General features: G+C 47.9%; 1 protein-coding gene across 1 annotated transcript; it reads right to left on the minus strand.

Moving 5' to 3' along the window:
- Positions 1-759: 759 nt before the first annotated feature.
- Positions 760-23316, minus strand: CHAF1B (chromatin assembly factor 1 subunit B; the record flags this gene model as incomplete). The annotated part of the gene is made up of 13 exons (XM_082839744.1): positions 760-869; positions 1443-1537; positions 3384-3815; positions 4812-4953; positions 8681-8772; positions 8868-8937; positions 13267-13360; positions 14808-14892; positions 16575-16671; positions 20124-20227; positions 20819-20936; positions 22622-22754; positions 23191-23316. 13 exons carry the CDS (start codon positions 23314-23316, stop codon positions 778-780), a joined length of 1680 nt encoding a protein of 559 aa, XP_082695870.1. The 3' UTR covers positions 760-777.
- Positions 23317-25176: the final 1860 nt, after the last annotated feature.

Genomic DNA, 25176 nt, shown 5'->3' on the forward strand with positions numbered 1-25176 from the left:
AGGCACAGACTGCTAAGGAAAGGTACTTTTTTTGCTTTGAAAAATCAGTCTAAGAAGTTAACCTATTTGGATACCAAACTGTATCTAAAGTAAAATCTCAACTCTCCCCCCCTCCCCAAAATAAAATAACATTAATAAAAACAGAAATTTTAAGGAAATATGCCGAAACAGTAACAAGGGTTCCCTCTGGTGGTGAGATGGGTGATTTCCACCTCCAACACGTTTTTTCTACTTCACTCTTTACTAACTTTCTAGAACGTGCATTACCACCTTTAAAATCAGAAAGCAAACATAACTTCCAAAAGTTAATCAACTATTTAGAAGCTAAAGTGATCTAAAGTTAATCAACTATTTAGAAGCTAAAGTGATCTAAAATTCAACAGAATAAACCTTCTCGAACCACCTTCCCTAATTCTAGCTGTGGAAGGAGTCCACCCATAAAGTGTCTGTACTTTCACACAAGTATTCCAAGGGGGGGATTTACTGATTTTCACACTAGGTAACATTGAACTGTTCCAGTCTCAGAAGCTCATCAAAAAGAGAATTTAGTCTATTAAAATGTTCACATATCTGAGGTAAAAATGTGTGCTAAATACAACAGCCAACATATTTCTGGAGAAAATCGGTCCACGCGTATCTTCTGTTACAGAAATCCATTTTCTAGTGTCCGTCAGGCTCCGTCTGATTCCACTGGTCTCAGGTGTGTTTGGTCTCGCCCCTCTCTGGGCACACGGGGGTCCCCAGACCTAGAAGCCTTCAGGCACATGACAGGTCTCATCAGGGGTCCAGACCTTGGGGACCTTCTCTGTGCTCACTGAGTCTCGGCCGCTTAAGCTCCGGGGGACTGACCTGAAGGTCTCCAGGCATCTCTAAGATGTAAGCACACACAGGGTGGACAAGTGAGTGAAGACGTCTTTAAGTTAAGAGCTGACGTTTACAAACTGAATTTCATGCGCAGACAAGGAACTGAACTGCCTGGCCAGGTCCTCTATGGATCTAAGGAGAAGGTCTACCCCAGTGGTTCTCAACCCGGGGCGACTGTGCCTCTCGAGGGACAGTGGGCAGTGTCTGATGACATTTTAGAGCGTCACAAGTCGGGGCAGGGGATGGGTACCAGCACCCAGGGGCACTGCTAATCATCCTGCACCCACAGCGCAGCCCCAGAGCGAGGAATGACCTGCCCAGATGCCGACACTGCCGAGGCTGAGAACCAGCCCGGCTCTACCCGTCTCCCAAATCCACCGTCTGCCTAGCGGGGAGCGCCTTGGCGGGAGGGTGGGCTCCCGGATGAGAATACACATGCAATCAGTGGGTTTAAACGACAGGCCTGGTGAGATGCAGCCTTGCTTTCTCAGAACTGACTTCAAGTTAGGTGGTGCTCATTTCCAAAAGAGATGGTATTCTATCTTTAATTATACTAAACCAGTAAGAGTATCACTTACCTGATTGAATTTCTTCTGTGGAAGGGCTGGAAATTATGCTGGTTGGTATAGAATTCAGTGGAGTATCTGTCTTTAAGGGTATTAAGTTTATTCTCCTTGATTAAAAAAAGAAAAGACCATTAGTATCATCGGAATGGTTTGCATACAATACCAAATGTCAAAGGAAACATGTAAAACTTTCAGCTCATATCATGCAAGGCATTGAATATAATGTCAATATGCCCCCTTACTTAGTAACTAAGGATCATGTATTAAGTTAAACCATCACATAAATAAGAGTCAGCTTAAACCTTAACCAGTCATCTAAGTTTCAAAACCCGTGTTTTCTGAACTACCAATGACATGCTAAACACTCTGCTAGATGTTCCCTACATAAGCCTATCAGACAAGGCTTCCAGTATGGAAAGCTCCAAAATATAGATGGTTCTTTTTTAAAATCCACAGTCTTAATTCTCAACAACTATTTTTTAAAAAAATTATAACTGCAAGAAGCTCACAAGAAATTAAGAGGGGAAAAACTTTAATACCGAAAATGTTTCAAAGAACACTTTCCCACTCCCTTCCCCCACTTAAAAATAAATTTTAAAAACATTGCTAGGGACTTCCGTGGTAGCCAGTGGTTAAGAATCCGCCTGCCAATGCAGTTGACACAGGTTCAATCCCTGGTCCAGGACGATCCCACATGCCGCGGAGCAACTAAGCCCATGCTCCACAACTACTGAGCCTGCAATCTAGAGCCCACGAGCCACAGCTACTGAGCCCGAGTGCCTAGAGCCTGTGCTCCGCAACAAGAGAAGCCACCGCAATGAGAAGCCCGCGCACCGCAACGAAGAGCTGCCCCCGCTCGCCGCAACTAGAGAAAGCCCGCATGCAGCAACAAAGACCCAACGCAGCCAAAAATAAATAAATTAATTTTCAAAAAAACATTGCTAGTCTGTAGGAAGAGATACAGAAAGAGCCCAGCATTACACCTAAACCACATTATGGATCCGCCAATGAAGTCGCGTGAACGTGGCAGAGCGTGTGGGAGGCGTGCAGTGCTCCCCTCATCCCCGCCCCCCCGGCCCCTCCCCCAGGCCGCCTCCCAGTGTTGGGCGGTGGGCCGGGGAGAAGGCTGTGTGCAGGATCACAGGTGTCCAGGGAAGGAAGCCTGGAGGCCAGCTGCTGCCTGACGACAGGGGCCATGCTGGGCAGTTCTGTCCACTCTGCAGTGCCAGCCGTGAGCTCGGGCACATTCACCAGCCGGACGGGCAGGAACAGGGGAGAAAACAACAGCAGCGCCACCTGGAGGCTATTCAGACCCGAGGTGCCGCTCACCATGAGCCAGTCTGCTGGACACGCCAAAACCCCGCGGAGGAGGTGCTCCTTTGACTCCCTACCTATTGTAAGTGCCTGTTACCGTCTGGGCAGGAGAACACGGGTAAAGAACGGGGACATGCTTCCTGCCCTGGGGGCCTGTACTCTTAACTAGGGAAACAGAAGCATAAATCAAACACCTGCTATCGAATGCGACGTGTTGTGACACAGAAAAGGGCTGAAGGGACATCCAAATGGGTCTTCTGGGAGGACTCTAGTGTCACCCAGCGGAGCAGGTGTCCAGGGCGTCCCCAGAGGGTGGAGGCACAGAGGCCTCCAAAGGCAGAGCGTGCCCTGGGGACCTGACGTTCAGAGCACGCGGGACGAAGGAGAGTGAGGGGTCACCGTGCTGGATGGCAGCCTGCCACAGAGCCGGTGACGGGCCGGGCGAAGAGCCGGGACCTCACCCGACGGGGAGGGAATGGAGCCAACAGAGGTCTGTAAGCAAGGAAGCGGCACTCTCAGGTCTGACGTTAGGAAACATCTGTCTGGCAGCTGTGTGGGATTTCACCTATGCAAGGGGCTTTCGGCTTATCCTGTCTTTTGACAAGGCAAGGCAGTTTCTGTTCCCATCACAGCTCTCACCGGGGTGTTGACTTGCTCCAGGCCTGCAGCGTGTTCAGAGTGACCCTCCGGGATGCGTGGGCTTTCACATTCTGACTGCCGGGCTGCAGGGTCTTCTCCTCTGAGGGCCCTGCCAGGAAGCCTCTGGCACCGGGACCGGTCACAGGGGTGTCCTTGGCCGCCGTGGGGGCCGGAGACTGTTTCGCCTGAGGGGGCGTTGCAGAGGGGCTGCTGGGGTCCCGGACTCTGCTGCTGGGGGTTCCCTCTCCCAGCCTGGGTCCTGGCGAAGACCCTGGGTGTGTCTGACTCTTGGTTTTCTTCGCTGTATCGGGAGTTCTCACACACACAACTGGCTTCTCTTTCAAGCGAATTCCGAGCTCATCCTTCTCGAACGTCACGAAGGAACAGTAACCATCCGTGGAAGAGATGGCCAGGAAGGCCCCGTCGCTGGACCTGCGTTCCCGAAACAGAATAGAAAGCGAAAAGCTTTACCGCAGTCTACAGGCCACTCTTAGCACCCTCATCACTGGTTAGGAAATGGAAGTTCAAGCAAACTCACAAGCTTTGTCTGAAGGCAAAGCCGTCAAGGGAAAAACACGGCTGAGAAAGGATCTGTGCGGGCTCCTCCCTCACGCCCTTTCCCTCCCAACCCACCCCCTGCTTCGTCATCAAATTCACCGGAATAAAGGTGAGATGACCTTTTTTTTTTTCTTTTTTTTCCCCTCCAAGATAAAAAGAAGATGAGGGCTTCCCTGGTGGCGCAGTGGTTGAGAGTCCGCCTGCCGATGCAGGGTACACGGTTCATGCCCCGGTCCGGGAAGATCCCACATGCTGCGGAGCGGCTGGGCCCATGGGCCATGGCCGCTGAGCCTGCGTGTCCGGAGCCTGTGCTCCGCGGCGGGAGAGGCCACAACAGTGAGAGGCCCGCGTACCGCAAAAAAAATTTTTTAATAAATAAATAAAAAGAAGATAAAGAGTGATAAAGAGCAAGAACTAGATGGTAGGTAGCCAGGCCCAGCCTGGGCCCGAGCACACAGTGGAGACAGAACTGGGAGCCCAGGGGTGCTGAGAACCCCAGGCAGAAAGGCGAGGGCAAAGTGACCCCTCAGGACGGGCACAGTTCTGGGGCCCCTCCTTGTCTGCGCAGCAGGGGCCCGCGTGTGTGGGCTTCCTCCTGGAGGGCGAGTCCCCACAACACCAGGGACCCCGGGCCTCCCCTTGGTTTATGAGAAATAGATGAACCACATCACAGTCTGCACAGCATCAACACCCACTGCAGTCACAACAGGAAGCAGTACTTTAGCAAGTTAGAAACAGCTTTCCTTTTTATGTTGATTCCTTTAAAAAAACTGGTAAATAAGGGCCAAAAAAGCCAACTGTAGGATGAAATGCTCCCTGACCTGAGAGGCAACTCCAGGGGAATGTACGCTGTCTCCCCCATCCACTCACCAGGAAATATCACTCAGGGTGTGGTAATGTATGTTAGACACGTAACCAAACGGGAACAGCTGCTGGGTGTCGTACAAAAGCACAGAGTCTTCAGAAGCCACAGCAAACACCAAGCGGTAGGGCAGGCTCACCAGCTCCACACCTGGCTCTGGTGACGGGCGAAATCAGGAACAGAAAGTCAAACAAGCAAAAGCAAAGTTCCCAAAGAAAACAAATTTTCCCCAAAAGCCCTCTCCCCAGGGACGTAAGTGATGTAACTTTACTAAATGCTTTACGGAAGAATTCAGTTTTTGTATTATTTTATATAGGAATATAAGAATTAAGGAGACCCATGCAGGAACCAATGAGGACACTGTGTTATGATTCAACACTCATGGGCACCTGCGGTTCAAAAAGAAGAGAAGAGGGCCTCCCTGGTGGCGCAGTGGTTGAGAGTCCGCCTGCCGATGCAGGGGACACGGGTTCATGCCCCGGTCCGGGAAGATCCCACATGCCACAGAGCGGCTGGGCCCGTGAGCCATGGCCGCTGAGCCTGCGCGTCCGGAGCCTGTGCTCCGCAACGGGAGAGGCCACAGCAGTGAGAGGCCCGCGTAGTGCAAAAAAATAAAATAAAATAAAATTTAAAAAAAAAGAGAAGAAAAAGTTGTGTGAATGAGGCTAGTCACCCTGAGAGGTCACCGCCTGATAAGGAAACATCAGGGTCACGTAGAAGCATCTCATGAAGTGATGTTTTAATGCTGTCAAGTTAATCATAGTCATTCACATAAAGGATCAGAAACTTAAAAACAGCTTCTGCGTCCGGCCATGGAGTAACAGAGACCTGACTGACCCTTCACCTGAAACAATTAAAATACCAGGCAAAATACTGAAGCGGGTTTTTTTTAAGACACTGTCCATTAGGCCATGAAGAACAGCAATCCCTCAGAGACAGGAAGCGAGAGAGGTGAGCCCTACAATCACCTCCGTTTACTGCCTGGAGTTTCCAGGCCCAGCAGAGGTGGAGGGAACGCAGGCGGCGCCTGGCAGGTGCCCTGAGCTGGGAGGCCAGGAGGCCCAGGCGATTGGAGCGTGCGGGTGGAGGGGCAGAGCCAGAGCCCCAGGGACCTCGAGCCTTCAGCTGAGTGCTGACCAGTGCCGCACGCGGGAAAACTAGCCAGGGCCGGAGCGAGGGCCACAGGAAAGAGAGAGCCGTCCCTAAGGAAACCGTAAGCAAAATGAAAAGACTATCTACATGGGAGAAAATATTTGTAAATGATGCGACCAACAAGGGCTTAATTTCCAAAATATATAAACAGCTCATAACAACTCAACAACAACAAAAAACAACCAACCCTATCCAAAAATGGGCAGAAGACCTAACAGACATTTCTCCAGAGAAGACATACAAATGGCCAACAGGCACATGAAAAGATCCTCAACATCGCTAATTATTAGAGAAATGCAAATCAACACTACAATGAGGTACCACCTCACACCAGTCAGAATGGCCATCATCAAAAAATCTACAAACAATAAATGCTAGAGAGGGTGTGGAGAAAAGGGAACCCTCCTACACTGTTGGTGGGAATGTAAGTTGGTACAGCCACTATGGAAAACAGTATGGAGGTTCCTCAAAAAACTAAAAATAGAACTACCATATGATCCAGCAATCCCACTCCTGGGCATATATCTGGACAAAACTATAATTCAAAAAGATGCATGCACCCCTATGTTCATAGCAGCACTATTCACAATAGCCAAGACATGGAAACAACCTACATGTCCACTGACAGATGAATGGATAAAGAAGATGTGCCACACACACACACACACACACACACACACTGGAATACTACTGAACCATAAAAAAGAACAAAATAATGCCATTTGCAGCAACATGGATGCAACTAGAGATTATCACACTAAGTGAAGTCAGAAAGAGAAAGACAAATACCATATGATATCACTTATATGTGGAATCTAAAATATGACACAAATGAACCTATCAGTGAAACAGATACAGAATCACGGACATAGAGAACAGACTGGTGGTTCCCAATGGGGAGGGGGTCGGGGAGGGATGGAGTGCGAGACTGGAGTTAGCAGATGTAAGCTTTTTTATATAGAATGGATAAACAACAAGGTCCTACGTATAGCACAGAGAACTATGTTCAATATCCTATGATAAACCATAACAGAAAAGAATATTAAAAAAGAATGTATATATGTACAACTGAATCACTTTGCTGTACAGCAGTAATTAACATGACACTGTAAATCAACTATACTTCAATAAAATTAGTTAATTAATTTTTTTAAATAAAAGAGCCACCCCTGAAGCTCACACAAGGCTAGAAACAGCACATGTTCCCACCAGCCAGAGTGGAAAACCGCCCACTTCATGGGCATCAATTAGAGCATCCAGGCGGCTCTGCCTCCGTAGTGAAGAGATTAGCCCTAGACTAAATGCCCCTGTGATCCCACCTGACAAAGCCTAACAGCAAGACCCCTAAGACGCAAAGTGTTTCCAAGCAACCTCACTGCATCCCAGAATAAAGCTCAAGGATATTTATAAGGATGAAAATATATCCGGCATCCACTAAGGTAAAATCCACAACGTCGAATAAAAAATTATCAGATGGACTTCCCTGGTGGCGCAGTGCTTAGGAATCCGCCTGCCAATGCAGGGGACACGGGTTCGATCCCCGTTCCGGGAAGATTCCACATGCCGTGGAGCAACTAAGCCCGTGCGCCACAGCTACTGAGCCTGCGCTCTAGAGCCCACGAGCCACAACTACTGAAGCCCACGCACCTAGACCCCGTGCCCCGCAAAAAGAGAAGCCACCGCAATGAGAAGCCCGCGAACAGCAACGAAGAGTAGCCCCTACTCGATGCAACTAGAGAAAGCCTGCGCGCAGCAACGAAGACCCAATGCAGCCAAAAATAAATAAATTAATTAATTTTTTAAAAATTATCAGGCAAAAAAAAAAAAAATTATCAGGCATTCCAAGAAGCAGAAAAATATGACCCATAATGAGGAAGAAAAAAATCCATCAAAACCAATCCTTTGTACACAAAGCCATTAAAAGAGTTATTGTAACAAGTGTATTCCACGCGTTCAAGATGCAAGAGGGAAGGTGTAAAGCAGAGGTACATGAGGAAGACCCAAGCTGAACTCTAGAAGTTCTAGACTACACCGTCACAGAGAGAAAATACACTGGCTGGCACCAGGGGCAGGTGACACGGAAGAGCAGTGAACTCAAAGCAAGCTGTAGAAACTACCCACAGAGAGGAAAGAAACACGTAACAGCATCAGTAAGCCACGGGTAACTTCAAACCGTCTAATACATGTGTAGCTGGAGTCCCTGAAGAAGAGGAGAGAGAGGGGGGATGACAGAAAAAGTATCTGAAGAAATAACTGGCCAAGTTCTCCAAATTTGATGAAAACTATAAACTCGTAAATCTAAGAAGTTCAATGAACCCCAAACACAAGAAACATAAAGAAAACAGCAGCAGGCACACCGTAATCAGATTGCTGAAAGCCAACTGATAAAGAGAAAAGTCTTAAAAGCAGCCGGAGGTGGAAAAACAGTGAAACAAAAATCCAATTCATATAATTTTTCCATAATTTTCACTGCATAGGAAATCAATAATAAATGACATTCAACCTCCTTCAGTAGAGAAACAAAGCTAGTATTTTTAGCCCTTTAAAATTGCTTGCAGCAAAGAAAGTGTATCCTAGACAACGCAAAATCTGACACGTATTTTGATAACATCAGTCTTTGCTCTCAAGACTGACCAAACTGAACCAACCCACATACTCACCTCTCCCCACCCACCCTGGTGACCTGCCTCAGAGAACGTGACACACCCCTGTGGCTCTAAGGTACCTGCTTCCACCACTGGCCTCAGCTCAAAGTAGACGGGGCAGCAGCGGACAGCGAGCGTCGCCTTCCCAGGACACGGAAGATGGGCGATAGGCCTGCAAGATGAATTGCGGTTTTGCAAAAAAGCACCGTCACTCAACAAAAGGAAAAAGAAACGGTAAACATTTCAAATATTTCTTCAATTGCATACCTTTTAAGATTTTTCCTGGAGAAAACATAAGTTGTATTTGTTACGTTTTCACCCGATTCCACACATCCAGCTGGGGAAGCAGTAGAGGAAGGCAAGGCCATGTGTTATTAAACTGTTCATCAGCAAAGACACATAAGCATCAGTTCTGGTTTGTAAAAGATTCTCCCCGGAACATTATTACCTGGACAATGTTTCTGTGACTGAGGACAAATGCAAACACCCTGTCCCTGCCTGGGCTCAGCCCTTTACTCCAGTTCTACCCACCTGTCACCTCCCCAAGGGGCTCAGCTGCCCCAGAGCCCCTTCCAGGCCTGGGTGGGAAGAACATAAAGCAGGGAGCCCTGACCACAGCAGACCTTTGCCTGCGAATCCAGCCAATTCCTGCTAGTGAAGTGCTATGATCAGACCCCCGGCTCTCTGTCCCCTGGATTGACCTCAGTTGCCACCCAAAACCTGAGACTCAGGCCTTTTCCCATCAGCCTGATGGAGCCCAAAGGCTGCCAGGAGACCAGCCCTCTGCTGACATCTCCAGCCCCTGCAGAAGCTGCCTTTGCCCTGGGGAGCAGCCCACATCTGAGAGCCCTTCTACACTCACCTCAGCCTGTACTCAAAACCAGGTCAGATCCTGTTGGAGAATGACCGTCACACACAGTTGCTCTTGGGAACATCTCCCTGTTTTACGTTAACATTTCCTGACACACACACACACACACACACACACACACACACACACACACACACATATATGTAATCTTCCATGTGACCATTTCATACCCACTGTGGGGGGGCAGCAGACACAGCCAGTAGTCTTTCTACTCTCTTCCCATCTCACCCCATCCTTCCATCCCCAAGTAATCCATTTTAACAAACCACCAGGTCATTCTGTATTTCCCCCATGCTCACATAATTGTGCCAACCAGTCATAACTCAATCGCTTGTATATTCATATGGTGGGTTTTTTAAATCTATTTTACAAAATGGGGTATTATTTATACTTTTGCTCATTTTGCTTTTCTCAGTCAATTACTCATGACAGTTAACGTGCGTGACACTAATGCATCCTTTCTTCAGTAGCTACCTACTATGCACTGGTCTGAAAATACCGTAATTTATTCACCCATTCTCTGTTAACGAGTATTGTTTTGTTTTTGTTTTTTTACAACTAAGAGCCATGCTTGGACTTCCCTGGTGGCGCAGTGGTTAGGAATCTGCCTGCCAATGCAGTGGACACGGGTTTGAGCCCTGGTCCAGGAAGATCCCACATGCTGCGGAGCAACTAAGCCCGTGCACCACAACTACGGAGCCTGCACTCTAGAGCCCGCGAGCCACGGCTGCTGAGCCCACGCGCCACAACTACTGAAGCCTGCGCACCTAGAGCCCGTGCTCCGCAACAGGAGAGGCCACTGCAATGAGAGGCCCGCGCACCACAGCGAAGAGTAGCCCCTGCTCGCCACAGCTACAGAAAGCCTGTGCGCAGCAACGAAGACCCAACACAGCCAAAAATAAATAAATAAAATAATTAATTTTAAAAAAGAGAAAAGTGTCATTAAAAAAAAAAGCTATGCTTGCAATAAACATCCTTGGACATACACTCTTATGTACTGTTTTCATTTCTTAAGGAAGTGAATGTCAGACAAGGGGCGGATTGGCTGAAGAGTACATGCATTAAACGGTTACCAGACTGCCTTTCCAAAAGGCTCTAACCATCCACACTCTCTCCAGCAACAGCCATACACATGCCCATCAGCGACAGATATTTTCACGTTTTTCCAGCCTGAAATGAATAAAGGGATACCTACTGATGTCACATTAACTTGGCGTTGCCTTGACTGTCGGGTTTCCGAACACCTCCCCGTGTGTGCCAGTTTTGCACCAGATTCGCTCTTCTATGAGCCGCCTTGTTGTACCTTTCTCTCGTTTTTCTCTTTTGGGTTTTTCTCCTTTTGTCTTTTTGTTCTTCTTGCCAATTTGGAAGAGCCATTGTATATGATGTCTGTCAGCGCTCTCTTTTCTGTACCATAACCATTATTTTCCAGTCCCATCATACGACTACTGATTTTGCTTACTGCGTCTTTTGCCATACAAAAGTTCTACATTCAAATACAGCAAAGTAGGTCTATCATTTAAGAGCTGCTGGGTTTCCAGTCTTAGTTTGGTCTTCCCCAGTCCTAGAATGTCCTCCTAGATTTTCTTGCAAGAGTTTTACATTTTTACCATTTTTAAGTATTTAATTCACCTGCAGTTTATTTTATTTATTTATTTAAAAAATATATTTATTTTACTTATTTATTTTTGGCTGCACTGGGTCTTTGTTCCTGCGCGTGGGCTTTCTCTAGTTGTGGTGAGCGGGGGCTACTCTTCACTATGGTGCACGGGCTTCTTATTGCAATGGCTTCTCTTGTTGTGGAGCACGGGCTCTAGGTGTGTGGGCTTCAGTAGTTGTGGCACGCGGGCTCAGCAGTTGTGGCTCACAGGCTCTAGAGTGCAGGCTCAGTAGTTGTGGTGCACAGGCTTAGTTGGTCCACGGCATGTGGGATCTTCCCGGACCAGGGCTCAAACCCGTGTCCCCTGCATTGGCAGGTGGATTCTTAACCACTTTGCCACCAAGGAAGCCCACCTTATCCATATGATAAGCTAAGAGTCCAATTTAATTTTTTTCCAGACAGCTGGACACTCCAGAACCATTCACTCAATAATCCATTCTTCCCACTGAAATACCACTCAGGTCACCTATTAAATTCCCTTTTATCCCAGAATCTATTTCTGGATTCTCTGTTCTGATCCACTAAGCTATATGTTTATTCCTATACCAATACCATACTGATTTGATAACGATAGCACTACAGAATCTCTGACATTTAGACAGGAAAATGCCTGCTTAAGTATTATTCTTATCTTTCATACTTTTTTACTATTCCTTGCATTTACTCTCCTAAACAAATCTGAGATGTCATCCAATTAAAAAACCAAAAAACCGAAACAAACCAACAACAAAAAAAACCTTAAATGGGATCCTAATTGGAAATCAATTATCATGTTAATTTTTAGAACACGAAATCTCTCTATTTGTTCAGAACTTGTTTTATAACCATCAATAAGACCTTCTAGTCTTCTTCATAAAGGCTCTATGCCTTATTAAATTTTTTCCTATGCATTTCCATGTCTTCTGCGTTTTGCACTGTTACGAATGGAACAATTATCCTTTTCACATTTCTAAGTACTTATTCTACTGTAGCAGATATAGATTTTATGTATTTTATAATATCTATCCACCTTATCAAATTCTTTTTTTTATTCTGAGAGTATTTTTTAAATCTCTTGGATATTCTAGAAACACAAACCTATCACAAAGTTTTATTTCTTCCAATCTCTGTAATTTCATTTCCTGCATTTATTAACACCACCAAGAATAATAATGGTGGCAGCAGATAACCCATCTGGTACCCGATTTTAAATGAAAATATTTTTGGAGCTGCCATTTAGGAAAGGACCTGCTACTGAGTTTAGTAAACAACTTTCAATATACTTAAGCAACTACTTATTCTTGGTCTTGGGACCGCCCCCTAGGCCAATGTCATTCCCATGTGTTCCCCAATGTCCTTTTACAGCCTAATCCACACATGTGTGTATGATTCACACACTCTTGGGGTCTCCTCTGCCCAGCCTGGCTGGGACACTTAGTGGCAAACCTGACCTGTGCCCTCCCGTTTGGCCCAGCCCCGGGTCATGTCATCGTATCATACACAGGATGGTATCTGAGCCATGGAGAGCAGGGGACGGTCTCCTCTGAGACCATGTCGGCAGCAGCACTGCCCTGGATAATCCTGCTGGACTCAACCTCTCACCCTCCTGCTGAAAATGACCCTGACGTGTCCTTGCTGATTCTGCTGACCTGTCAGACTTGACCACTACACTCCCACAAGTTATTCCAACCAGACTTGTCTGTGCCTAGACCTGTCACAACAGGCTGCTTCATTATTAAGAATAAAAATGATAAAGGCACTTTATCATTAGTTTTAGAACGATGACCTCCACATACATGTCTAGGGAAAAGGCACTCATTAAAATTTTTTTTAAGTTGAATTTGCCTAAGGGAGTATGTTTATCACTCTAGTCTAGTGGCTCCCAAACTTGTCTGTACATTAAAATCACTAGAAATCTTTTTAAAATTCCAAAACCCAGACCACACACTCCAAACCAATTAAAACACAATCTCTGGAAGTGGGACCCAGGTACCAGCACTTTTTGAAGCTCCCTGGAGGTTTCAATGTGCGGACAAGTTGGGGACCACTGCTTTCATCAGAATTCCCTGAGCTGCAAAGAGCATCACAAAATCAGGAGCACAGACACCACCACCGCTGCTCTCATGCCCTTACATCAAAAGCTTTGTTAAACACACCTGGTGTGAGGAGCAAAGATCCATCAGGAGTGAAACTAAGTCTACGAAAGAATGATTTCATGCTGTCGTCATGGAACATCCGGTAACTTCTCGCCTGCGGCACACAGAGTCTAAACGTTATTCCAAACCTTCGCATTCACAATAAAGGCTTATCAATTCCTATTTTTTTCTCTACACGTTGTCATGTCTTACTGACATAATAATAAATGAAACTGAAATAAATTACATATCAAATAATCACGCAAGTCTGCAAGGGCAATCACTCGTGAACTGATCTCCCATTTTTGTTAAGGAAAGCTGTGTGTGTGTGTGTGTGTGTGTGTGTGTGTGTGTGTGCGCGCGTGTGTGTGTGTCTACGTGTTTGTGTGGTTCTATACTTATTATACAAATAACCCTCTGTAAGAGCACACACCACACTGTCAACAGTGGTCTGTCTGGGGAATGAGACCGGGAAAAGGCAGGAAGGTGACTAGGAGCCCTTTGCTTGTTATCTGTGTGTTTATATTTAGAATCTCCAACTGAATGAACCCTTTTTAAAAAGAAAATAGTAATCCTATCATCTTTTCAGACAACATTTCTTGAACACCTGTGTGGAACAGTTTTTGCTACCATGCGCTGACACTTTATGAACACTAAGCATTTAATCCTCAACCAGGCGTGACCCTCCTAACTACCCATGTGACCTCTCAGCGCCGGCCAGCTCACACAGCCCACTCTGCCTCACGTGCTGTCCCAGGACTGGATTTGCACCTCATCTCTGCTTTGGTTTTTGTTGTTGTTGTTTGTTTAACTTTATTGAAGTAGAGTTGATTTACAATGCTGTGCTAACTCCTACTGTACGGCAAAGTGACTCAGTCATACATGTGTATATTCTTCTCCATATTCTTTTCCCGTCTGGCTTATCACAAGACGTTGAATACAGTTCCCTGTGCTACACAGTAGGACCTTGTTGTTTATCCGCTTTGTTATAGTAACCAACTTGCTCCCTTTCACCTACTAGGATTAGAGTGCTATCTTCATTTACCAGTTCTTTCAAAAATCAGAATCCTTTCCATTCCTGAGTACCAGCCCGATGGCCAGAGAGTCCCCCTCCACCTGCCAAGAAGGTGTATCGTCGGTGCTGGATCCACCTGCCTTCCTGTTGCCTAGTGCTGTGGTCTTCCTAGTCAGTGGTTCCTGAACCTCACTGCACCTCAGACCGTGAGGGCCCTGCCTGCTTCAAGCCAAGTGAATCACAGCTCTTGGGGTCGGGCCCAGGCACCCATATTTTTACATGCTTCCCAGGTGACTCCATAGTTCAGCCAGGGTTGGAAACACTGTCCTCCACCATCACCTCTCCCCTGGCCCCCAGACGTCCCCACCTCCGTACAGGCCAGCCCAGACCACCACACTGAGACTTGGTGGTCTAAGAGGAAGTCATATTGCAGTTCAGGTGTCGGGTCCTGGAAACCAGGGGTTTAGCTACGAGCGATGGAGGAGCTCACAACTTCCTAAGCCCCAACTACAGTACGGCTAAGATGGAATGTCAAAACATTTTGTACCTCTCCTTCAGCCCCTACTCCAGACAGCATCTTTGAGACATTAAAAGCCACACGTTTCTTCAGTGTGCTGTACACCCTCAGGATCCTAAATAAAGAAGAAAAGTCTGATTTATCTCTTCTAGTAAACGAATTATGTTTCACAGAGAAACAATCCATTACCAGAACTGAAGATTGCTTCAACAACTTTTGGCCTGCAAAACCACTGACCAATGACTTTCACACTTAACTGAATGACAGAGGCAAATATTAACAACCAGAAGGATATCACTAAGTGGGGAAATACGTCATAACTTCATTCTCTGTTGAATGTTTCAACTTGTCAATGGACATAAACTTGTAAGCCTGGCCTTATTTTTCAGGTGTTGGGCATCTGGCTCAGTGGCCATCTGTATGACTGCAGTGAAGTTTATTTTGTGTGGAACGGTCTCGCCCTCAGGGACTTGCAGGAGTAAGGAAAGCGGCAGCAAGTAAATTGGTTGTTGGTAGTTCATATTATTCCCTGAGCTAATCAAATTGTTTCACTCCTGACTGCCTGAATAAAACACATATACCAGGGGACTTCCCTGGCGGTCCAGTGGTTAGGACTCTGTGCTTACCACTGCAGGGGGCACAGATGCGATCCCTGGTCAGGGAACTAAGATCCCACAAGCCACTCGGCATGGCCACACAAAAAAAGAACAAAAAAACCCATGTATACCAGAAAATAAATGACATTTGGAATGTTACAGGAGATTCTATGAAAAATAAACACTTCCTTAATGCTTTCATTCCAGCGCCATTTGAAATTCAGTTTGTTATAGTTAAAAGTAGTTGGATAAATATTATAAAGGACTATTATGACTGGTGAGTGATATGCTTGGCATCCCTGGTTTTTTTTTTTTTTAATTTTTTGTTCCAGGAACACAATTAAATTATTGTGTTTAGGGCTTCCCTGGTGGTGCAGTGGTTAAGAATCCTCCTGCCAATGCAGAGGACACGGGTTCGAGCCCTGGTCCGGGAAGATCCCACATGCCGCGGAGCAACTAAGCCCATGTGCCACAACTACTGAGCCCGCACTCTAGAGCCCGTGAACCACAACTACTGAGCCCACGTGCCACAACTACTGAAGCCCGCGTGCCCACAGCCCGTGCTCCACGACATGAGAAGTCACCGCAATGAGAAGCCCGTGCACCGCAACGAAGAGTAGCCCCCATCAGCCGCAGCTAGAGAAAGCCCAAGTGCAATAACGGAGACCCAACGCAGCCAAAAATAAAATTAATTAATTAAAAAAATATATATTGTGTTTAAATGTACCAGTAAACACAGCAACAAGACCTCCTTTCAGAGAAGACAAAATATCTTATTTTCATATTAATTTAAATGGAGTTGTTAAAATCACTATAGCAGTAAACTCTAATCAAAAAATGAAATAACTATCCAACCCTACCACTAGTTATCTCTTCTTGCTTAAGTCATATTTATAAAAGACTTTTTCTTGAAAAGTTGCCCAAGAAGTTTAAATTTAATTCAAAGCTATTTCTGCATTCACTCACCCACTCAATAAAGATTTATTAAGTACTAACTTGGTGTAAGGCTCTTGTCCTAATTAGTTGCCAATTTCTTATTATGCTGTAAGAATAGCAGTAAAACAAAATGCTTTATACGAAACCAAGAATGAAAGAATCAAAGCCAGTCTGTGGCTTACATTGGTTAAGCTGTAACAAAAATACCTCTGAAGAAAATTTCAAGCAAACAGAGATGAAAACAACTTGCCAAATACTAACTTACCTGTCACAGCTCAGGGTAGCAACATATTGACCCAAAGGATCCCAGGTTACTCCTTGTACATAACTTTTATGTTCATTAAAAATTGAGATCTTTTGTCCTACGAATAAAGCACACAACACACACATTACCAAAACCCACTAATGCACAAATGGTATAAACTACAATTTAAGTATTGTTCCTTCATGCCGTTCCATAATTCAGCAGTTGGTAACTTAGACTCTACCAAACTCCACGTCAGGCTCTGGGGACCAAAGATGACTTCACATGGCCCCTCCTCCCAGGGAGCTCACAGCTCATGGTGGGGACAGACCCACCACCAGCATGCGCACTGTGACACGACGCAGAGAAGAGGGCAGCTAACAAAGCCGGGGTGAGGTCGAGAAGGAGTGAGCTCAGAGTTTGGTTCTCCAGGTCAGGCAGGATACACGGGGCCGATGAGGAGAGAAGAAGGTATTCTGAGCAAATCCACGGGGTGAAAGTCAGTTTAGGCCACTGGAGCAGTGGCAAGTAGCCGAGACTGCTGGTGTGTGCAAGACCCTCGTGTGCAAGGAAACGGTTCTGGGGGTTCATGGTGTGGCTCAGAGCAACGCTCAGCTGGGAAGTGACCTGCATTATAAAGATGAAACTGAGGGTCGAAGAGAGCACAGAAAAGTGTCACTAGTTAGGAGGTGACAGCAGACCAGGTGAGAGATGAGGGCCTGAACCAGAGCATTGTGACTAGGGATGGGAAAAGGGCTTTGGGGGAAACATTTAGAAGATAAAACCAGTAGCACACAGAGATTACCCGGATAAAAAGAGGAGGGAGTTAGGAAGCCTTGGCCAGTCTTAAAAAAGCAAAACCCAGGGAATTCCCTGGCGGTCCAGTGGTTAAGACTCCGCACTTCCACTGCAAGGGGCGGGTTCAATCCCTGGTTGGGGAACTAAAATCCTACATGCCGCATGATGAGGCCAAAGAAAACAAAACCCCAAACCTTCTTCTCTGGGGCGCGGTCTACACCCCGTCACTCGCTCTCCCGACCACTCACTCAACCCTCTGCCATGGGCTCCCTCCCGCTCCTTGCCTGCCCCACCCTGGCCCTGAAGTCGCCAGTGACCTGCCAGTGACTTTACACACTGCACAAATGTCAGGCTAACTTTCCTTCCCCCTCCCCTTCTTGAAGGCCTTTAGGGGAGTCTGCTGAGATTAAGGTGGCCAGGGGTGAAGAAGAAGGCTAAGGAGACCTACGGAGGTTTGGGGGAGCTGCCGGGGAGAACAGGAGTGGGATCGAACCTCACAAGCAAAAGGGGCTGGGACCCCAGGACCCCATCGGAGGCTGGTGAGGACGAATTTATAGCGGCCCAATATGCAGGGTGGCCGGTTTGTGACCAGCTGTGCTCAGTCCGGGACCAGGAGACTGTCAGTATTGTAGCACCAATCCTGGGCTGGGGTTTTCTTGGTACCGTCGGGTGAAAGAAAAGGGTCTATGTACATAAATGATCCCCTTGGGGAGCAAAGTGGAGAGAGAAAATAAGAGGTCAGACGGGCCGGCAGAGCAGGAATCGAGAGGGCTCAGGGGACCTGAGGGCTCTAGCAGGAAGCAGGGGTGCTGAGGGGCCTGAAGGAGGCGTCTTGTCAGGAGAGCAGGACGCCTGGCTACGACGTCACTGTCCGAGCACTTAAGTGACAGGCCTTCAAAGAAGCCCAGCTGCAGAACAGTGGACTGGCCGACAGGACAAGCGTGGATCAAGCGGGCGTTCTTTCTAAAGGGCCACCTTGAAGATTACGACACAGACTTTGGAGGAACTAAGGTGATGGGCAGAAGGAATCACAGCATGTGAACTTCCATAAATAGAAACGTACCGCCTCTAAACAATTTTGCCCACGTTACACGTCAAGAAAAAAAACACGATGGAGGCCTAGGACGTGGTCTTGATTTCCACGCTCCTCAAAACCGCTCCTCCCCCCCACCCTGCTACCTGCTGTGCTGTCCTGGGAGAGTTTGCCACATGCCAGCCAATGACATCTTTTTAAGACATAAGTAGGGGACTTCCCTGGTGGCCCAGTGGGTAAGACTCCGCACTCCCAAGGCAGGGGGCCCGGGTTCGATCCCTGGTCAGGGAACTAGATCCCGCATGCGTGCCGCAACTAAGACCCGGCGCAGCCAAAAATAAATACGTAAATAAATAAATAAATATTTTTTTAAAAATAAGCGAAATCACATTAGTCTACTGCTTAAAACCCATCAGCAGCACGTGGTCACACCTTGGTTACAATCTGAGACCCGACCCTGTGGCCAGGACCCACCACCCTCCAGCCTCAGGTCCCCCCTCCCTCCTGCTCCAGCCATCTGGTGATTTCCTGCTCCTGGGACACAAGCAGCAGCTCCGGCCGCCGGGCCTCTGCACATGCCGTTCCCATGAAATAATGCACACGGCTTGCTCCCTGGATTCATTCCAGTCTCTGTTCAAACTCCACAAGCTCAGAGAAGCCTTCCCAGATCACCCTATCACTCCCGGACCCCTTCAGAGCGCTATCACTTCCTGGCATCATACGTTTGTGTATTCGTCTGACACCCCACTAGGACGTAGTCATTGTATTCACGCATCCTCCAGCACCTGCAAGAGTGCCCAGCCTGCTGGCAGTGTTCAAGATCGTTACAACTGGCTTCAGGGGGTGCTGACGGAGTGTCAACGGACACTGAAATTACCCAACACACGGCCAGATTTGGGAAAAAGAAGACAGTGACACTGGTCCTCCCCATTGCCGAGTGTCTGGGATTGATAAGAAAGAGCATGACGGAAATGAGGCAAGAGAGAGGACGCTTCAGCTGGACCGCACAGAACGAAGAACAGAGGCCTCTACAGCGTGGATGAAAACTGGGCTGATGCAGTGCTGACACCACAGGGGATGCCAATGCCGCTGCCTGACTCCTGACCTGGGCACTTGGGTTGCAGGAGAATCAGCAGATAAAGAAGAAGAGAAGAGGTTTGGGAGAAGACATCAAGCTTGAGTACAGGACTGCAGGGGGTAAAAGTGGTCAGGCGTCAGCCACCACTGGCTTTTGGCATTTCACTGCTATTTTCATCCTACGGTAACTTCTTACATGTTTATTGTCCCCTCAACCAGTGAACAGGTTCTTTCAAAGCAGTGAGGTGTCCTTGGCTTGCCTTGATGTCCCGAAATGGAAACCTTATCCCACCGACCCCAACATCGAGCATGCAATGCCTCACTGATTATGACTTGCTAACTTCCCGAGATCCTAAGTTCCAGGACGGCAGGGATCAGCTGTGTGCCGCCCCGCCGGCCCCGTCATGTCTGCACCCCCAGGCGTGTGCGATCTACCTTGCTTTGGCACCAGCAACTCATGACACCACTGCTAAGCCTCATACATTCTGACTGGGCCCTTAAAAATGCAGTGGATCCATGGCATATGGGGCTAATCCCTAACCTGTCCTGCCAAACACCTATTCCAGTTCACTAAAAAAACTCCTCTGAAGCCTTTAAAGGTTCGGCTTTTTAGACACTTAGAATAGTCCTTCCCCCGACAATAACAAAAACATATTAGCTACCTTTACTGACATCCCATATGATGGCCGTGTTATCCACAGAGGCAGAAGCCATTAAATTCCCATCGGTTGCCCAGCAAATATCATACACATCTTCTAAGTGGCCCCTAGAATCCAAAGAGGAGAAAAAGCAATTCTTGTCTCAAGGAGAGAAAAAATTGTCAAAAATTTAAAAGCACACTCAGGGACAATACATTACAGTGGGACTTTAGGAATTTCCACTAGAGCTATATTAGCTATAGCTATAAACTACTACCTTCAAGGATATTTGTATCTTTAAAATTGATTCAAGTTTACTAAGGAAAATTTTATAAGACAAACTAAGAAAATCCATTTTAATCATATTTTTATCTTTTAAACTATGCCCGTATTACTGTCTTGCACAAGTATAAGTTTTAAGTGAGATATAAAAGTCAAAATGCGGGCTTCCCTGGTGGCGCAGTGGTTGGGAGTCCGCCTGCCGATGCAGGGGACACGGGTTCGTGCCCTGGTCCGGGAAGATCCCACATGCCGCGGAGTGGCTGGGCCCGTGAGCCATGGCCACTGAGCCTGCGCGTCCGGAGCCTGTGCTCCGCAACGGGAGAGGCCGCAACAGTGAGAGGCCCGCGTACCGCAAAAAAAAAAAAAAAAAAATGCGCATCAGCTTAATGTATCCAGGTCGTAAGGATAAATCCCTCCCAGGCCCCTCCCGAGGTTACCTCAGGGTTTTTACGACAGTCCAGTTCTCCTTGTTCAGCTGAGCCTCATCATCATCCTGAAAAGCGATCTGTTCTGGTTCCTTGTTATCATTCACCTTCCACAGAAGAATGACAGCATCTGTGGAGCGAGTCAGTTAAAGATAAGCCACGCTTTACAAAGCATGGCTCCTTCACTTCTGGATTTTTAGGGTATTAAATAATATCTATGTTGTTCAATAGACACTATGGCCACAAGGATTTACGTCTAAGAATTGGGGCAGGAAAAGCAAATTTGCCTTCCGAACAAAAACTCCAAAATCAAACTCATACCAGCTCAGAGCTAGACAAGGTCTCCTTAAACAGAAGTGTCCCCAGGCCAGGAAAACACTACTGCAAAGACTACATTAACAAATCCACAGGCATAACCTGTAAGTGGCCGAATAAGGAAACAACAGAGGCACCAACGCAAGGGTTGGCAAATCATTCCTAGCTGTGTAACCTACGGCCAGTCACTTCCCATCTTGATGCCTCGGTCTCCTCACCCGTAAAATGAGAAGGATAACAGTGCCTAGCTCATCAGCTATCGTGAGCATCAAATGAGGCAAATGCATAAAGCACTTACCCCACGATGCCCGGCACATGGTAAGCCCATGCATGTGTCAGCTGTTAACACCATGGACGTGTCAGATACCTTAGCGTGATGTCATCAATTGTCTGAGTCCTCTAGCTCCCCACGTTCTGACGCCACGCTCACCACATAACCTTCTGACGAAGACGTGGCTTCCCTTCGAGGAATGCCCGAAGGAGGAGAGTGAAGGAGCCGGTGGTGTGGACACACACGTTCTCTCTCTAAATTAACTGGAATCCGGGGAGCTTGGTTGGGATGAGACTGGCCCTGACGGACCGGCACTCTCCATGTGCTGACTGACTGACGACAGGTTTCCGGGCCCTCGAGGCCAAAGGACCTGGGCTGCCCTGTGCGGCCTCACAGAGGACGGCCCGCCAGCCTCCCCACAGCCCCCTGTGCTGCTGCCACTCCCCACCTCCCCCCTCGACGGAAACACTGGACATCAGGGCACTGAATTCAACCAGGCTTCTTTCCCTCCTTCTTCAGACAACATCTGAGATTTCTTCTTTCTTTTTATTCTGACTTCTAGACTATCTTAGTTTTAGAGCATGATAAAAAGATTTACTTCTTCTGTATCATTTTATGCCATTTAAGCGCAAGCAGAAAGGGAATTTCCTGGCGGTCCAGTGGTTAGGACTCCGCGCTTCCACTGCAGGGAGCACGGGTTCAATCCCTGGTTGGGGAGCTAAGATCCTGCATGCCGCGTGGCACAGGCAAAAAATAAATAAATTTTAAAAAATAAGCACAAGGAGGAAATATCAATCAATCTACTCCCACCAAAGAAACATAATTTAGAGGGCTGTTCAGACTATACTCCCTAAGCCAATTAATTCGTTAATTACAGAGAGACATGGAACTGACTGTGATCACTTACAGATGCTAAACTGACAGCCAAACAAGGCCAGGCCAGTTGCCTTGGGACTTAGAATGGTAAGCACCCACCTACTTGTCTCCAAGCAGCCCAGTGAGAGCAAGTGGGAAAGCGGCCGTTTTCAAACAGGTCTTCTCAGTTTAAGCTTTGCATCCTCCACCCCTTCACACTCCCCACAACATTATTTTACTAAACTATCTAAATGACAGATTGAGAGGGTCAAGCGACCTCTAAAATAACAAAGTATGTCTAGCTCAAATCTCACTCTTCAATATGAGACACATGGGTATCTGGTTTCTGAAGAATCTTGAAGTACAATACTCACCATCCCCTCCTGATGCTAAAACTTCCCCACTTGGAGAAAAACGCACGACATTGACAGCTTTGGTATGGCGAACAAGATTGGACAGAAATTCAACAATGGCCTTTCCATCTGGTCCTTTTTCTACCTTCCAGATCTGCTGATACGAACACATTCATTCAGAGAAACGTATAGCGAGCACGCACCATACTGTACCGACGAAAACATCACTACGCTGATTTTCAGAAAGAAAATTTAGTCTTTCTTTTGAAATGTAAGAGGAAGGAACTCCTATCTGAAACATAAACCTACAGTCCCATTGCCTCCCACCTCTTTCTTGTGCAAACTGTTTCCCAGGAGGAAACTGGCTCAGGGTTCTACAGCAATGGGCATCCGGTGACATCACTCTAGGTAACAGGACCCCAGGAAGAAAGGTGCTCTCCTTTGCTTTCGTTGTTGACTCAAGGCCCTGAGACTTTAGCCCTCTGGGCTACATAACTAAGTAGTGTGTCTGTTGACACTCATAAATAGAAGAGTGGAGAATGCTGCTTCAACAATGCTTCCCTGGGCCTTTCTGCCTCGGCCCCATTTACCCTGACAGCGGTGTCCACCCCCGCGGAGGCCAGCCTGTGGATCCTCCCGGCGGCTCCGTGCTGGAAGTCCAGGCTGTACACTGGCTCCTTGTTATGCCAGGCGATCTCACAAGTGATGACTTTCATCCTCCTGAGTCTTCAAGGGGCAGAATACCGTTCCTCGGGGACCGTTCTTTCTCCAAAGACAGAGGAAAGCTGAAAATCGTCGGTAATGAGGTGAATATTATAGCAGGATCGATGTACTGAGCGCTTAGTAGGAGCCAGGAACTCTGCTAACCGTTAAAAACGCACGCTGCGTTGGGAGAGGATGTTACTGTTGACGTGTGACGTTAACACCTAGCAAGTTTCACCTAAAATGGTTCGCTGAGTCGTGGCTGTTCAGTTTATTCTCCTGCTACCTCCGGAAAAGCAAAATGGGACACCCGGGCAGAGGAAATCAAGGCACCAGGTCCGGCCTGGCTGGGCGCCCGCGCCCGCTTAGTGGAGGCTGCCGGGCGAGCCCGGAGAGCTGGGGGCGGGCCGCCTGGGGGAGTGGGCCGCGTGGGAGGGGGTTACCCGGGGAAAGGGGCCGGGACCGCGGGGGAGGGGGCTCTCTAGGGGGAGGAGGCCGCCCAGGGGAGGGGCCTGTCCGGGGAACGGACCGAGGCCGGAGGCGAGAAGGCAGCTTCCTTCCCGCTGGGCCCGGGAAGCCGGGACCGGACCTGCCTGGGAGGAGGCCGCTCGGGGCCGGGGCGGGGATCGGCCGCGCGGACGCGCGCTTTTCAGGAGCTATCCCGGGTCCTCGCGGCCGGCCCTCAGCGAGAGCCTCTCGCCCCCCAGGTCCAGCCGGGAAACCTCGGGGACGCGGAAGCCAGCGCGGGGAAGCCTTACCTATAGGGACGTGGTCGGTCCCCGCGGCCGCCAGCTCCCGCCGCCGCGCGCGCCGCTTCCCGCGCGCTGCAGGCCCCGCCTCCGCATGGGCGGGACTCCCGAGACTCTCCGCCTCCGCGTGGGCGGGACTCCCTGGAGGCCCCGCCCCGCCGCAGAGGCTGGTCCAGCGCCGCGAGTCCTGCGAATCTGGGCTGGATCCCGCGGGTTTATTAATTCCCTGCGGACAGATGCACAGGTGGAAGAAATGGGGAGTCCATCGAGTCATTCGTTCAATCACTTATTCCCTTGTTAATCCATTCTTTTAGGAAACATTTACTGAGCATCTGCTATATGCTGTGCCAGCCCTGGATACACAGTGGAGAGCCAAGCTGACTCAGACTTACCCTCAAGAGAATTTACAGTCTGGTAAAAGGAAAAGAAGAGCCGTCCTGTAGGACAGGTGGGGAGGCTGTAACTCTTGAGACCCGCCCAAGACTACCAAGTCTTTCACTGGTGCAGCCAATATTTGACAGCTGTAACCTGTATCAGGCCCCCGTTTTGGTCACTGGTGTTTCAAACATAAATAAACCACAGAAACGGTCTTCGGGCTTCCCGTCATGTACACAAATAATTATAATTAAAAATTAAAGTGAAAAGGAGTGTGAAAGGAACAATGTGCTCTTACAGTTCTGAGTACGAGGTTATTTTGAATTTGAAGGCTCAAAGGAAGTTTGAAGAGAAGGAGGCATTTAAAGTGGGCTTCAAGTGATAGAGTTTCGGATGAGCAGCTCTGGGAAATGAGAATTGAAGGTAAAGAAACTCACCGTTGACAACAGAGGCACAAAGGAGGAGCAATGGGACCTGGCAATGAATGGGAAAGGATGGATGGGTCAATGACTCAGAAGCCTTTGTACATGAATAAGCAGGTTATATGCACATAAGTTTCAAAGGCAGTTTCAATTCTCCTTCTAAATTAACTGGAATCCTGGTTGCATACATTACTCTGGGAGCTTCCCTGAGATGAGACTGGCCCGGATAAATGGACAATCTCCTTGTGCTAACAGCAGGTTTCTGGGCCTTCAAGGCCAAGGGGCTTTGTAAAATGAGTGCTACCCTGTGCAACCTTGCAGAAGACAG

This window comes from Leucopleurus acutus (genome assembly GCF_964270905.1).
Source record: "Leucopleurus acutus genome assembly, chromosome: 5".
Lineage (NCBI taxonomy): Eukaryota > Metazoa > Chordata > Mammalia > Artiodactyla > Delphinidae > Leucopleurus > Leucopleurus acutus.